The sequence below is a fragment of the Delphinapterus leucas genome, chromosome 4 (genome assembly GCF_059928025.1).
Source record: "Delphinapterus leucas isolate spDelLeu-1000000601 "Yukka" chromosome 4, BTC_Dleu_Yukka2, whole genome shotgun sequence".
Taxonomy (NCBI): domain Eukaryota; kingdom Metazoa; phylum Chordata; class Mammalia; order Artiodactyla; family Monodontidae; genus Delphinapterus; species Delphinapterus leucas.
Window position 1 is genome coordinate 1133264 of NC_143132.1, and position 14118 is coordinate 1147381.

The 14118-nt window shown below is 65.7% G+C and overlaps 1 protein-coding gene across 2 annotated transcripts in view; it reads right to left on the bottom strand.

The window, feature by feature from the left end:
- Window positions 1-200: 200 nt before the first annotated feature.
- COL18A1 (collagen type XVIII alpha 1 chain) overlaps window positions 201-14118 on the bottom strand; it is a 47879-nt gene continuing 33961 nt past the window's right edge. Inside the window, exons 23-41 of one of the 2 annotated variants that reach the window (XM_022597085.3) lie at window positions 14028-14054; window positions 13782-13844; window positions 13470-13544; window positions 12568-12594; window positions 12320-12373; window positions 11993-12067; window positions 10642-10710; window positions 10065-10107; window positions 9520-9582; window positions 6114-6157; window positions 5746-5868; window positions 5019-5172; window positions 4862-4935; window positions 4343-4471; window positions 3897-3929; window positions 2565-2810; window positions 2120-2317; window positions 1516-1631; window positions 201-615 (exon numbers count right to left, since the gene is read on the bottom strand). In XM_022597085.3, the coding sequence (XP_022452793.2) occupies window positions 402-615; window positions 1516-1631; window positions 2120-2317; window positions 2565-2810; window positions 3897-3929; window positions 4343-4471; window positions 4862-4935; window positions 5019-5172; window positions 5746-5868; window positions 6114-6157; window positions 9520-9582; window positions 10065-10107; window positions 10642-10710; window positions 11993-12067; window positions 12320-12373; window positions 12568-12594; window positions 13470-13544; window positions 13782-13844; window positions 14028-14054 (1827 nt within the window). In that variant the 3' untranslated portion in view covers window positions 201-401. Of the gene's footprint in view, window positions 616-1515; window positions 1632-2119; window positions 2318-2564; window positions 2811-3896; window positions 3930-4342; window positions 4475-4861; window positions 4936-5018; window positions 5173-5745; window positions 5869-6113; window positions 6158-9519; window positions 9583-10064; window positions 10108-10641; window positions 10711-11992; window positions 12068-12319; window positions 12374-12567; window positions 12595-13469; window positions 13545-13781; window positions 13845-14027; window positions 14055-14118 lie in introns of both variants that reach the window. The other variant, XM_022597084.3, reaches the window with a different exon arrangement.

Sequence of the window (14118 nt, forward strand, 5' to 3'; positions counted from 1 at the left end):
TAGCACCTGCCCGGGCGGTTGGGGGCCCCACTCGGCACCCAGGAGGCCTCTCCCCAGGCCTCTCCTCTTGCCTAAATGGGCCAGGTCCACCCCCTGGTCTGATTCGGGCCAGGAGGGCAGCACAGGCACCGAGGCTCTGGGGGAGAGGCGGGTGGGGGGAGACTCTGGGCACCAGGCTGTCGTAAACTTTTTAAAAAATACACTCTTTGGCTTCTTTTTATTTCTGGAGGATTACATGAAACGTGAACCATACAGGAAAGTGTCCCAGCCAGGTCCCCGCCCTGGGTGCCAGCAGAGGCTCCCTGCGCGGGCCAGGGGCGTGTCCGCTCCCCTGCCTGCCGCCTGGCTCTTCTCCGGCCCTCTGTCTGTGCGTCCATCTGTCCATGGCGCCAGCAGAGGCCCTACTTGGAGGAGGAGGTCATGAAGCTGTTCTCGATGCAGAGGACGATGAAGGCGTTGTAGCAGCTCGCCGCTTTCTGCTCCAGCAGCCGGCCCGCCAGCAGCGAGGAGGCCTGGCCCGTGGCTGCCCTGGCCTCGGTCCGCCACGTCTCACAGTAGCTCTCCGTCAGCCGGCGCCCGCTGGGGTCCGAGCCGTGCCACAAGCTCTTCTGGGGCCTGCAGGAGGCAGCGGCCGTCAGTCTCAGCGGGGGCCACCCCCACCCCACGCTGGAGGCCGCCCCAGGCAGGACAGGGCGCCTCCCAAAGGCGGAGGTTTGGCGGGATGCGGGGGCCGCTGGGAGGGCAGGGACTCGGGTGGCCGGGAGTCAGGCCAAGCTCGTCTTGGGCGCTCAGCCTCCCAGGTCACACCCCGTCCTGCTGCTGCTTTTGGGGGCACAGCCTGGCCAGCAGCGCCCGGTGACCTCGAGGGCTGACCCTTCGGGGCCTGGCTGGGCCTGGCTTCGAGGGCCCGTGCTTCGTAAAGCCCATCTCGGTGCGGCCTCCTCGCTGGGAACGAGGCGCAGGCCTGGAGCCCACAGCCCTGCCCGAGGCTCCCACACGGGCCGGAGCACGGCCCTGGGCGGTGCTCCTCGGTGAGGGCAGGGACGCGGGCTCGTCTGAGCCCCTGAGCCCCCGAGTATTGGGGAACAGGGGCCTCACACCTGCAAGCAGGGGCACGATGGGCGTGAAGCCGACCTGAGGGCAAGCTAGTGACTTCTGTCAGCGTGTCAGGTAGGCACGCATGTTCTCCGCCCCAGAGGTTCCACGTTGAGGAATTTATAGAAGTAATGCGCTGTGATGTCTATGTGACAGACAGAGGGGGCTGGAGCCTGTCTCCCCAGCAGGAAGTTGGGGGCACTTGCCCGGGGAAGCAGGCCAGGTGAGGGTGTTTCAGGTAACACCGCAAACGACGCTCTACTCTTCCTCCTGTGCTTTTGGATTTGGGGAGTTTTAAGCCGCGAGCGTGTTCCAGGATTGGGTCAGCCTGGAGGCTCAAAGCCAGGAGCGTTGCCCCTTTGCTCAGGGCTCTTGCATCCAGAGAGGCCCCAAGCTGCTGTGCCCACACAGCGGACCTACCAGGCGGGGTGCTGTAGGACGTCTCTGCCGTCGAAAGAGAAGATGCGGGCACCGGGCTTCAGCTGGCCCTCGGAGCCCGAGAACAAGGCCTCCCAGCTGGGAGACAGCACCTCATCCTGCGGAGGGAAGCGGGGTCATCCCGTCTCTGGTTATCTCCTGCCAGAGGGACAAGCTGCCGAGGGGGTCTCGGCAATGCCCACGCCTGCCCAAGGGGTCTCCCGCCCTCTCCCAGGAACGCGGGGCACCCGCCCCCAGCCCTGGACCCTGGGCCAGAGCGAGTCCACCGCCTTTGGCCCCAGGGAACACCGGCGCTCGGCGCATCCAGAGAGCACGTGGTTCCGTTCGCGGAAGGAGCCATGGAATACATCCCCGTGGAGAGCACCAGTGCAGGGACATCCAGCCCTGGACTGACACCTGAGTGGTGAGGGCCCGAGGGACCAGGCCGCCTCCGGAAGCTGGTGATGCACCAGCGCGCCTGGCAGGCGGGGGCAGGGGTCGGGGGCCACGTGGGGCCTCCATGGGGTGCCCGGTGGTCCTCAGGGGCGAGACCTGCCCAGCGCCCACCCGACCCCCGGGCCCGGCCCAGGTTGGGGCGCACACGCACTCTGAGGTTGACGATGGGCAGGGTGGCGCGGTCTGCGCGACGCACGATGCTGTAGAGGTCCTGCAGCCGCGAGGACAGGAAGGCGCGGAAGGTGCCCGCCAGCCCCGCGGCGCGCGCCTGCTGGAAGCACTGGAAGTCGGCGCCGCGGATGCCGCGCAGGCCTCCCGACTGTGGGCTGTTGAGCGCGACCAGGTGGAGCTGCGGGTGGAGCGGCGTGTCAGCCCTGGTGGCCCCCGTCTTCGCGGCCCCCCCACCCCAGCCGACCCCGGTGGGTCTCTGGGATGCAAGCAGGGTGAACCCCGGGGCAGCGGCGGGGAGGGGGGAGGGGGACGGGGGAGGGGAGGGCGGGTCCCAGCCCCAGCCCCAGCCCCAGCCCCAGCACCCTCCCCGGCTGCTCTGGGCTCTAGACTCTCCACCCCCAGCGCCGCCCGGGGTGGTCACTCACCACCGGCTGGAAGTCGTGGTGAGTGTGGGCGGGTGAGGCTGTGGGGGTTGCCGGCCGGTGGTGTGCGTAGGCGCCGGGGTGCGGGGCCCCAGGGTAGGGCTGGGCGTGTGTCAAGCGCGGGGCGCTGGCCAGGATGTCGTCGGCCCGCCAGGACCGCGCTGTGGGGTGGGGGGGCTCCCGGCGGGGGTACGGGTTGCCCTCGTGCAGCTGCACCACGGGGGGCTGCAAAGCGGCCACCTCGTTGTCCTGCAGGCGGAGAGGCAGACAGCGCCGTGGGGCCGGGCCTCCTGCACCCGCGGGTCCCGCTACCCGGCCCTGCACGCCCTTCATCTGCACCCGGCTGTGCTCTTGGGCCGGCGACGCCGGACTGGAGGTGGCGAGCTGGACCCGGGGGCGCCCAGCGTGTCGGGCCAGAGCCGGCCTGGTGACACCTCAGTCGGGCTGGGTGGCCCTCTGCTCAAGCCCCCGGGTCCATCACCCTCAGGAGCCAGCTCCTCCCTGTGGCCCTGGGCACCCTCGGGCCGACCGCATCTCCCTGACCTCCCCCTGCTGCAGCCGTGGTACCAGCAGCCCCTTAAGCCTCTGCCCAGTTCCTACCTCCGACGGTGACCTCGACCTCCAAACGCCAGCCCCTGTGCCCCACCCGCTTCCCAATTCCGTCCCTTTCCCACAGCATCCAGCACCTTCGGACACCCGTTACCTGAATACCTGTTACCTGGTACCTACTACCCGGTAGTACGTCTAATGCAATCATAAGTTATAGAATGAATTCATGTGTCTCTCTGAAATGTTTATATAATTATATGTTATTGCCTAGTCACCTACTGCCCTTACTGCCCGTCTCCCCAACACGATGTCACCTCCGCGGGGCGGGGGCTTTGCCTATTTCAGGTACAGCTGTCCCCGCGCCTAGAACAGCACCTGGGACTAGGTGCTGTGTGAGAGAAGGGACTCCCCGAGCCTGGCGTCGGGACAGACCAGCCCACACTGAACCCGGACCCCCGAGACCTAGCACGAAGCCCCCACTCTTGAGCCGTCTAAGAGGCCATGACTTCTACTCAGAGGAGCCACCGCCTGGGGGATGTGACCCCTACTTAGGGAGACTGGAATATCCTGGGCACCCTCCCGCCTGCCCCCCTCCTTCCTTCTCCCCCCACAGCCTGAAGGGTCTGTCCCCGTGCCCAGCCCTCTGGACAAGGGCAGACAGACAAGGACTCAGAGGAGCCCCTCGCCTGGGGAGCGTGATGAGCACGGTCTGCACCCCCTTCCCCGGCTGCACCCCCGCCCACCGGTTCCCCCGAGATGGTCGTGGGAAGAAGGGACGCTCCTTACCGTCCCGCGGGGAAGGGGCGTGCGGGCCTCCAGCTGGAAGAAAACAGGGGGTCACCCCAGGACCTCTGACCCAGCCAGCGCCACTCGCCCTGGCCGCCCCCCACACCAGGGAAGGCCGGCATGGCTGTGTCCCAGTGCCCCCCACCCGGTGCCCGGCACACAATAAGCATATCTTTTAGTTTAGAAACAGAGTCACTTCTGTGTGAACCTAAAACTGCCACAGAGCAGCTTCTAATAAAACAGAGAAGTGGAGGGAAGCGGGTGAGAATGGAGGACGGCTGGCAGCATGTCCACGAGCCCCGCCCGACTGGTCCCGCCGCTCGCCAGGCGCCGGGGCCCCCTGCAACGCAGGTCCTCTGCCTCCCGTCTTCTGTGTACCCTTTGCCCCAAAAGCAAAGTGGGAAGTCCCCCCACCGCGTGCAGGGATCGCCCTGTTCAGAACTCACCAGAACCTTCCGGAACCCGTTCCGGACCCGGACGTACAGCTCCTCTCTGTCGGCCACATAGATGAGCCAGCCCTCCGGCACTGCGGGCACCTGGTCCAGCAGGGTCTGGTACGTGGCCCAGACCCTCACCTGCTGGAAGCCCAGCCCAATGGGGTCCCCTGTGCACAGGGGGCCTCTGGGCTCATGGGGAGGGTTGGGGGCTGCGACAGTCTGAAGACCTACGTGGCCGCCTCCTTGCCAGGCTGGCCCCATGAGCGCCACGGGGAGACCTCAGCCCCCGAGTGCCTGGGCCACTGCAGCCTCTGCACAGCAGACCCGCCCTCAGGGACCTTCTCAACGCCCCTCCTTCGTCCTCCTCCCCTGCCCATCTCAGACCCCAGCCACGCCTGGGTCCCCCACTTCTGCTTTGGAAACCTCGTCTCAGGGCTCTTGGCGCTGGGGTACCCACCCACATGCCTCCAAAGGGAAGGGCAGCGGGGCAGTGAGGGTCCGACAGGTCAGAAACAGGGTGGCGCTTACCCCTGAGGAGGTGCCCATGGATCCGGGCGGTCCTGGGGGCCCAGGTGGGCCTGGGGGGCCAGGAACACTGATAGCTACAAGAGAGAAGCCAGAGGTGGGAACAGTGGCCCTTCCTGGATGAGGCTGGCGCCCAGGGCCCACTCTCCACCCGACTTACTCTGCCTGTAAGGGCCAGGAAAGGATGGGGGTCCCGGGGGCCCTGGAGGTCCAGGGGGCCCAGGAGGCCCCTGGCGTCCCTCATAGCCGATGCCAGGGGGTCCCTGAGGTCCAGGAGGGCCAGGCTGGCCCTGGATGCTCTCTCCCTTGGGCCCCTAGCGTGGAAGACAAAACACAGGGCGCTGTCACCTATGTCCCCAGGCTGGGGACAAGCAAGCTTGAAGGTCCTGGCTGCATCGGCCACGAGCCCCTGCAGGGAGCACGGCCCCCAGGCCCCCGTCCCCCCACCGCCCACGCGGGGCCTGGGAAACCCAGCCTTCCCACCCCGTGTGTCCCGCACTGGGACGGGGCCCTGGGATGTAGACGAGGACAGCCACCCACAGAGGTGCAGCCCCGAGGGCCCCCAGCCCTCCTCCACTCCTAGATGGAAGCTGGGGCCCACGGTCCCCCAGACGCTTTCAGGACAGAAGGTCTCCCTGAGGGGATTTGCTGGAGAACAGCGCCAGCAGGAGAAAGGAGGATCAGATGCCCAATCCGGGAGAGCAGCCGCTACGCACCCACCAGGCTTCCCTCGTGGGTGCCCCGCAATCGGGCAAGGAATCGGGAGGGGGATGCTCGGGGCCCAGGCCGCAGGGTGGACCTGCCCTAGGCCCCAGGGACACAAGCTCTGGTACAGGACGGGCCTGGGCCCGTGTGTGGCACCCACAGACGGCTGGGGTCAGACTCACCGGAATCCCCGGGTAGCCTGGCGGGCCGGGGGGGCCAGGCACGCTGGAGCCGAAGAACCCGCCGCCCCCGGGCTCGCCCCTTTCTCCTTTCTGCCCAGCGGCCCCTTGGTCGCCCTTCTCCCCCTGTGGATGGAAAAGCTTGTCGGGACAGCCCCGTTCCCGGTGCTGCGCAGGGAGGGGCGGGCGCCGACCCCCAGAGGCCCACGGTGAAGCTTCTGCGGCCCAGGCCTGGCCAGCCCGACAGGACGGGGCTCGGCCTCCCACTGCGTCAACTGAATTCCCAAAAAACCGAGCCAGGGGTGCGCGTCCCGGGTGGTGCCCTCTGGGGCCCCGTGTGGGGGGCAGCATGAGGACCAGGGGTCACCCACCTTCATCTCAGCGCCCAAGTGGAGGAGGTCCAACGGGAACTGCCCTACGGGGCGGGTAGAGTTTGGGGGGGTCCAGTGAGGTGCTGTCTTCCTGCCTGGTCCACCCATCCCCCTGCCCTCGAATTTCCCTGAGTCTCCTCTGTCTAGTTTCTGTATGTCTGTGGAGAGATCCCCTGCATGTTTTGTTACACTTATTCCCAGTCACTTGATATTTTTTGGTGTTTCTGTTCACGGTGCCTTTTTCCCTTCAGTTTTTATCACTGACACACAGCACCGCAGACGGTCAAGGGGGACCGCTAAACGACGACTTACCGTTAGCTGGGAAATGACCACCATAGGGCGTTTAGTCAACAGCCACCACCTCACAGAGACACACACACAAAGGAAAAAACATGCTTTTCCCTCGCGTCGAGGGCTTTTCTCTCTTCGCACCGTCAGGTACACTGGGCAGGGGTGTTGGCCATAGCCGCGTGCCCCCAGATGCTGTGTCCTGGAACTGGATGTTGGTACCTTCGACCCCCTTCACCCACCCTGCATCCCACCTCTGGCAACCAACCTGATCTTTTTCTAAATGGAGGCTTTTAAAGGTTTCATTTAGTCTATGACCGGCCAGAGATTGTTGTGAACTGCCCCTGTGACTTTGGTAAATTCACTCATTAATTCTGACGCTTTATCTGCACATCGCTTTGGTTGTTGGCATTCACAAAGGTGTCCTCGTGAGAACAGCGGGTTTATTTCTTCCTGTGCTTGTTTCTCTTCCTGCCCCCGCACCCGGGCTGGGCCCCGTGCCGGCGACGACCGGCCACCCCCTGTGGCCCCGACCCGCCACTGCGGATGGTGGAGAGAGGGTGCCCGCTCTTTCCAGAGCACGGGGGTGCCATCTTCAATGTCTCCTGCTGTCTCTTTCCCTCATCAGTCCCTCGAGGGGAGTATTATTAGTCTTTTCAAAGAACTAACGTCTGAGTTCTTAGCATTCGTGATGCTTCCTCTTATGTACATTTTTTTTTTTTCCCATTCACTGCATCTCCCATCTGTTTTCTGGGAGTTAAATCTATTTGTTTTCTAACTTCCTGGGCTGGATGCTTGAAGCGCAGGCTACTTAAGGCTGTGACCTTGTAGACAAGGAGCTGACAAGACCCTCGCTCCTTCTGGGTGGGAAAGCGACCTTGGCTTACCCTTCTCCTGTGGCCTTTCCCCTGGAAACCTGATAAAGGTGGGGGTCAGACCCCCAGGGTGAAGTGATGCCTGCTAAGTGAACCGTGGGCCTGGGGGGCTGGGGGAGCCCCAGATCTGGGCTCCGCCACGGCTGCTCCGGGAAACCCACACCCGCCCAGGGCCACAAGGCTCATGTTCACGGCCCGGATCTCCTGTCCTGGGTCCCTCCTCAGAGCGGGGTGACCCCACCGCCACCGCGGGCCACGGAGTGAGGGCCGAGAATCCCAACCCCGGCCCTGGCTGCACCCTTGCCCCTCAGACACATCCTTGTCCTTCAGCTCCAGGGTTTCCAGTTCTCACCATGGCCTCTCCTCCCCGCAGGTGCCCTGCCCGGTTGTGTCTTTGATGCTCCCTCGAGGGGAGACAGGCCTGAGGGACTTGCTGTGTGCCCGGCGTGGGCCTGTGGCCTCCCATGTTGGTGCTGGGATTGGGGGCCAGGTTGTCACCTGCTGTTCAGACCTTCCACCTCCCAACTGACCCGGTCTTTTTTTGCTTTTCACATCTTGAAGCTATGTTGTTACCGGCATAGAAATTTAGAATCGCTGTACTTTCCTGCCAGGTTTACCCCATTATCATTATGGAGTTTAAAAAAATTTGGCAGTACTTCCTGCTTTAAAATACACTTGTCTGATTTCTCACGAGCACACACACACGGCTCCCTTCTCACCAGACTCCCACCCCCTTCCCCCTCAGCTCTCACGTCCTTACACTTGGGGGTGTCTCTTGTAAGAAGCTCAGCTCCGTCTTTAGACAGGAGAGTGGACCCACCCACTGAACATACGTGCCAACGGCTCTGAGTTTAATCAACTTCACTCCCTGTTTCCTGTTCCTCCACGTGTCCCGAGTTCCTCTTCTCCTTTCCTGCCGTCTTCGGGTCGGGTTTTTCCTACGCTGTTCTCCCTTCCTGCTCGGTTATCAGGGGCACGTTCCCTCCTGTTCTTGGCTGGACCCTGAGGTGACAGATGCGTCCTTCACTTGGGTCTGATGTAACATCCTTGGGGCCAGGCTGGGGTCTCGGGGATGCGACCCCTCTGCGGCGGGGCCGAGCGGGGACGCGGGTCTCACTGGCCCTCCTGCTCTGCCTCCGTCCCCGTGTCATCAGCACCACCTCCTTCTCCCCAGCGGCCCTCGCGGCCCCCACCGAGGCTCGTGTCCTGAGAGGCCTTGCTGCCACTTGCTCTTCCTGTGCAAGACGGATGTCTTTACCGGATGCAAAATTCTAGGTGAGCGGTTACTTTCTTCCGACCTTTGGGACCCTGTGTGGTCTCTGGCTCCTCTCAACCCCGTGAGGAATCAGCTCATGGCTCGTGTTGACCCTTCGCGTGAAGGGCTCCTTGAACCTTTCCCGGTTTGGAAGCTCGGCCGTGACGCCTTCAAATGCTCCTCTGCCCCAGCCCCACCGCGTGTCCTCACCCGCATGCGTCTGACCTCCCTCAGTGTGTCCTGCAGACTCCGGGCTGACCCATCCCCTCCTCGGCTGTGTCCCGTCTGCCCGAAGTCGCACGGAATCCTCACGTCCAGAGGCTGCGGGTTTTCAGTCCCAGAATTAAACCCGACTCTGGCCCATGGGCTCCAGCTCTGTGCCGCCATCGCCTCTTCTCTACGTCTGGGCATCATCGTGGCGGCTAAGGCCAAGCCTGGAGACTCCTGTCAGTGCTGGCTGGTCGCTTGCCCGCTTGGGAATCCCAGGCCCTCAACGAGCTCACCTTCCTCAAGGGGAGGGTTTGCTTCTGCTTCCGGCAGCTCGTAGGGGAACCGCGAGCTTACGCAGACTCGGGCAGTGCCCGGGGGCCGTCTCTCCTGGCTTCTGCCTGGCCTGCGCGCGGCATCACATTTGTTCTCCTGTTTCATCAGCTAGGGTCCAGAGGTGGATCCTCGCCGCCCCAGGGCACAACCGAGGTGCTGGGAGTTCATCCCCTGGATGAGGCCCCCGCGATGCGCTGGGGGTGCCGGGTCTCCCCTGGGAGGTGCACACTGGGGCCCAGCCCTGCTCCTCAGCGAGTGGGGGGCTGGGACATCCTTCCTGGCCACCACCTCAGGCCCCTGTCCTTTCAGCCCCCAGCCCTGCCCCGAGACCGCGGGGCCAACCAGGCGTCCCGTCAGAGCCCCCTGAGCCCCGAGGGCCTCCTTCTTCCGGGAGCCGGGTGGGCGGGTGACCACACACAGCCCAAGGCCCCCAGAGCGCTCTCACCTGGTGGCCCGGGTGGGCCCACTTCTCCTTTGTCACCCTTCGGTCCAGAAGGCCCCTGGTGCCCTGGAGGAACAGAGACGCCAGTGCCTGTTACTAACGATGTGACAGAGGTGCCTGGGACAGGCCCTCCTGCCCATGCATGGCCTGACCCTGGTGGGCACTGTGTGCACTGCAGGCCTGGACCAGGGAGGGGGCAGCGTGTGAACCCAGGGACAGTCAGAGCAGGAGCTCGTGACCCGCGGAAGTGCCTGGTGGTCGCACCCCAGGGGCTGCTCCCAGAGGCCACACCACTCCTGCAGGGAGGGGCTCGAACAAACAACAGGCTTGGAAGGCCGGTGGGTGGCCGCTCGGTGTTCACTCCCATCCACGGCCGGCCCACCTGGAAGGCTGTGCTGGGAGGACCCAGGAGCCCAGCAAAGGGGGCCGTGATCAACCGGGACTGGGGGGCCTGGATCATCCAGCACCCCCGTGAGGGCTGCCCACACCCTGCTCCGAGCTGTGGCTGGAAGGGTGACCTGCCCTCCCCGAGGCCCCAGGACCCTCACCTGGCAGTCCCGGGGGTCCAGGGCGGCCAGACTCCACAAATGCCTGCAAAGAACAGGCCAAAGATGGCCGTTGAGGGAGACGCTCTGGAAACTGAGGCCGCCACCCACCCAAGGGTCTGCAAGGCCACACCCCCAAGCACCCCTGCCCCCCAAGACAGAGAAGCAGGGAGGGGGAGGGAGAGGACACAGGATTTGGAGTCAGGAGCCCCGGTCACGACATGACTGCCCCACGTGGTCACTTCACGTCACTGAGCCTTGTGAGGTAGGGGGTGTTCACCCCCCAGGACCCCAGGGCTCGTGCTCAGAAGCCCAGATCCAGAGAGCCCTCCCTCGACCTCACTTCCCCTGGGGGCTTGTCTTCCAACCAACGGCCCACCAGGTGCGGCCTACGAGGCAGGTGGGCCTGGGTCCCACCACCGCGCCCCTCCCAGAAGCCCCCCCGCCAGGGGCTCAGAGGCCGTGGCTCCGGCTGCCCTGCCTGGGGTTCAGCCCTCCCGGGTCAGCGGAGGGGAAAGGAAGCCAGTGCAGGGAAGAGCGTGAGGACGCAGTGGGAAGAGCAGGTGTCGTGGTGACTTACGTTGCTGTCATAGACAGGAGTCCCGGGAGGGCCTGGGGGCCCTGGGGGCCCAGGTGGGCCGGGCGGACCCTGCGTGGGGGGGAGAGAAAGCCTGGTCAGTCCACACTGGACGTCGACACTGGCCAGGACAGCAGATGTGGGCAGGAGCGTCTCTGAGAATCACGGTGAAGTCAGAAAACATCAAATGGAGAAGGCGTCCAGTTTACTCTGTGGTCGTGGGTTCCGAGGACAGAGCTGTCCCCTTCCCGTTTCCAGAGCAGAGTCCTGCTCTAATCCTCCCACGGAGACGTGCGGGCGGCCGTCTGGGCTGGACACGACCTCGGACACGGCTCGTGTGGTTGCTGTCAGCTGGGTGAAGGTCGGTTCCGTTCATTCACCCGCTCGCAGAAAAAGGACAAGCGGCCGATTCAGGTAGTGTCAGAAGAGCCTGGTCTGAAAGCAACGGCTCACTCGCCAGAGGGCTGGCCTGAGTGATGAAGGTGCCAGGGGACAGGGTCCCGGGACCTCACGGGCACCTGCTCTCGGCTCCCTGGGCACCTGCGCCCCTACTCTGCGGCCGAGGAGAGAGGGCTGGCAGCGGAACAGAGGCGCAAGCTCAGGCCCACGAAGAAGCCGGATGCGCTGGACGCCTGACCAGGGCGCGCGCACAGCGGCTGGCGCTCCGCCTCTACAACTCAGAACCGCGGGGGGAATTCGAGAGCCCCCCGTCCTGCTCGACGGAAGTAGCCCAGTCCACCTCCATCTCAGAACTCTGCAAGACGCCGCCTCGTGTTCTGAGATTTCATGAAACCACTGCAAGGAGGAGGGAGCCCGAACGAAGACACGTGGTGACGGAAAACCCGGAAGACCCGCGGCCTGAGCCACTGCCCTCAGGGCCTGGCGTCGCTCGGCCAGGCCGCGTGGGAGGGGGTCCAGGAGAAAAGGCACCGGGTGCACCCAGCGAGCCCACTGGGTGCCCAACGGGGTCAGAGGCGAGTCCTGCATCTCGATGGCACCGTTTCAGGTAGAGGTGATGACAGGGCCTCACCCGGGGACTTTACTGAACCCTCGGCTCCCGAGGCGGCAGTAACTACAGTGTGAAGGTGGTCAGAGCGAGAGCCCCACAGGCCAGAGGCGCCCACCCCAGAGCCCACGCGGCCTACAGGCCCTTCTGAGAAAACCACGCCAGGGGACTGTCCAGTGGCCTTGGCACGTGTGTGTGCGTGTGTGTGTGCACACGTGTGTTTGTGTGCACGGGGGTCTGCATGTCCGAGGGCCACGAGGCTGCTCAGAAGCCTCCCACAGGTGAGCTCTGGGACCCAAGCCACTGCGGCCAGGCCTCCTACCCCCGCCTGCCCCGCAGGACACTCACCCTCGCGCTGAATCCCACGCTGGCATCTCCTGGCTCCCCCTTCTCCCCTTTCAGTCCGTTCATACCGGGGCGCCCCTGGGGCAGAGCACGGTGGGTGGCAGCTGTGAGGGCTGGCCCAGCTGCTCCTGTCCCCACCCAGGGCCTTCTCGGGGGGCCCGTCCCTCTGCGGCCCAGGCTGCCCGCGAGCGGGGCTGGAGAGAGCCACGCTCTGGCGGGGGGTCCCCAGGAGGAGGACAGCGGAGAGACTGCAGCCCACTCCCCTCCGGACCCATCGTCCACGGGCGCCTGGGCTGCTGTCCACACCCGGCACGAGACCCGGGGACTCACCGGCCGTCCAGGGAAGCCAATCTCTCCCTTGTGCCCGGGCCGCCCGTAGGGACCCTGTTGGGGGAGCCAGGTTTTAGGTGAGCCGTGACCGGCCCACTGCCCCGTGGTCTCCCTCCCGACACCTGCCCTGCATTTAGAGGCGCAGCTGGGACAGAAGCTCGGCTGCCACGCCTGCCCAGCAGCCAAGTAGGAGATGGTGCTCTGCACACACACGCACGTGCACTGCGGGGAAGCCTGGGCTTACTCACCGGGGGTCCTCGGAAGCCAGGCTCACCCTGAACAGAAAACCAGAAGGTACCGTGAGGTGGCCGTAGGTCGCACCCCCCAAGCCCCCGAGGGGTCCCCGTGCCCATCTGGATGCCCCTGGCGGCGCCCGAGGCACTGACAACACCCAGGAAGAAAAGGAAGCAGCAACAGGGAGAGAGCTCTGGATGGGGTTTTGTGTCCCGGGGCCCAGCCTGGGGGACCCGAGACCCAGGGGGTCGGCCCCACAGCGCCCGGGCTGGAGGGGTCTGTGGGCCCCGACCTCAGCTGTGACACACGGCGGGGCCGGCAGAGTTCTCTCTGCCCTGCGGTCCCTCGGCCCATCCGCCGACAATCCTGGGGGCCTTCGGGGACCCCCTGCAGGCCTGTCCCCAACAGCCTCCTGATCCAGACCCAGCTCTCCCCAGGGCTGGGGGTCCCCGTGGTGGGGGGGACCCAGGGCACAGGCCCCCGTGGAGCCCATTCCCGAGCCCAGCCGTGCTTGGCCCCCTCCTGAGGAAGGAAGGCCAGGATCCCTGCCCCCAGCGGCAGTGCCCCCAGAGGGCCAGTCAGGCACCACAGGGGTGCAGCTCCCACAGGCGAGGCCCAGGCCGGGGCCCCCAAGAGCCCCCGGCTCCTCTGCAGTGTGGGATCCACTGCCGGGCAGAGGAGAACGAGGGGCCCCGAGGACCCTCCCACCAGCGTGGTGGGAGAGGAACAGACGGACGGGCGAGGGGCCCAGGCTGCGGAAGCTTCCAGAGCCCGATCAGCAGAGGCTCCCACGCACGGGCAGGAGCTGCCCCTCTCAGGAGGACAAACCCCTCTGTGCCGTCTCCATGGCCCCCAAGCGCCACTGCCCCGGCCAGGCAGGACAGAGGGTGCCAGCTGGGCCCAGATGCCCCCTCACCTTGGCTCCTTTCTGGGCGGAGGTCAGCGCTCTACCGTCAGGGCTGAAGACCATGCCCGGCTCACCCTTCTCGCCCTGGAACAGGGGGGCGGGTAAAGAAGGCCGGTTCCGCAAGAGCAGGCCTCGCGCCCCCCCCAGCCCTGCAGTGAGCCGCCCTCAGCACCGACCCGACAGACCAGGACGCAGAGCCGTGAGCGGGGCCTCTGGCAGGTCCAGGGAAAAGACCAGAGGGGCGTCCGCCCCAAGTTCCCGGGCACGGCCCCCCTCCCCCCGAGCGGTCACCCGGTGACCCTGGACGGCCCGGCCCCTCACCTTGGGTCCCAGGAGGCCCTGCTGGCCTCTGGAGCCCAAGTCTCCCTTCGGCCCGGCTGGTCCCTGCAGGAGACACAGAGCGCTGCCCAGAAGGCCCCTGCCTCAGGGCCCCCACCCCGCCCTAGACGCCCGCCCGACACCCCTGTCCGGATGGGGGCTCCAGCTCCGGTTCCTCGGCCTCACGGGGGCCCACCCGGCCTCCTGTCTGCGAAGCCAAGGCCCCGCGCCCGCTGGAGAGGTACTCACGGGGAGGCCTGCGAGCCCCACCCAGCCCTGTGGAGAGAGAGACAGCGACGGTCAGGACCTGCCGCGGGGAGGTGCACGGCGCCCAGCCCGT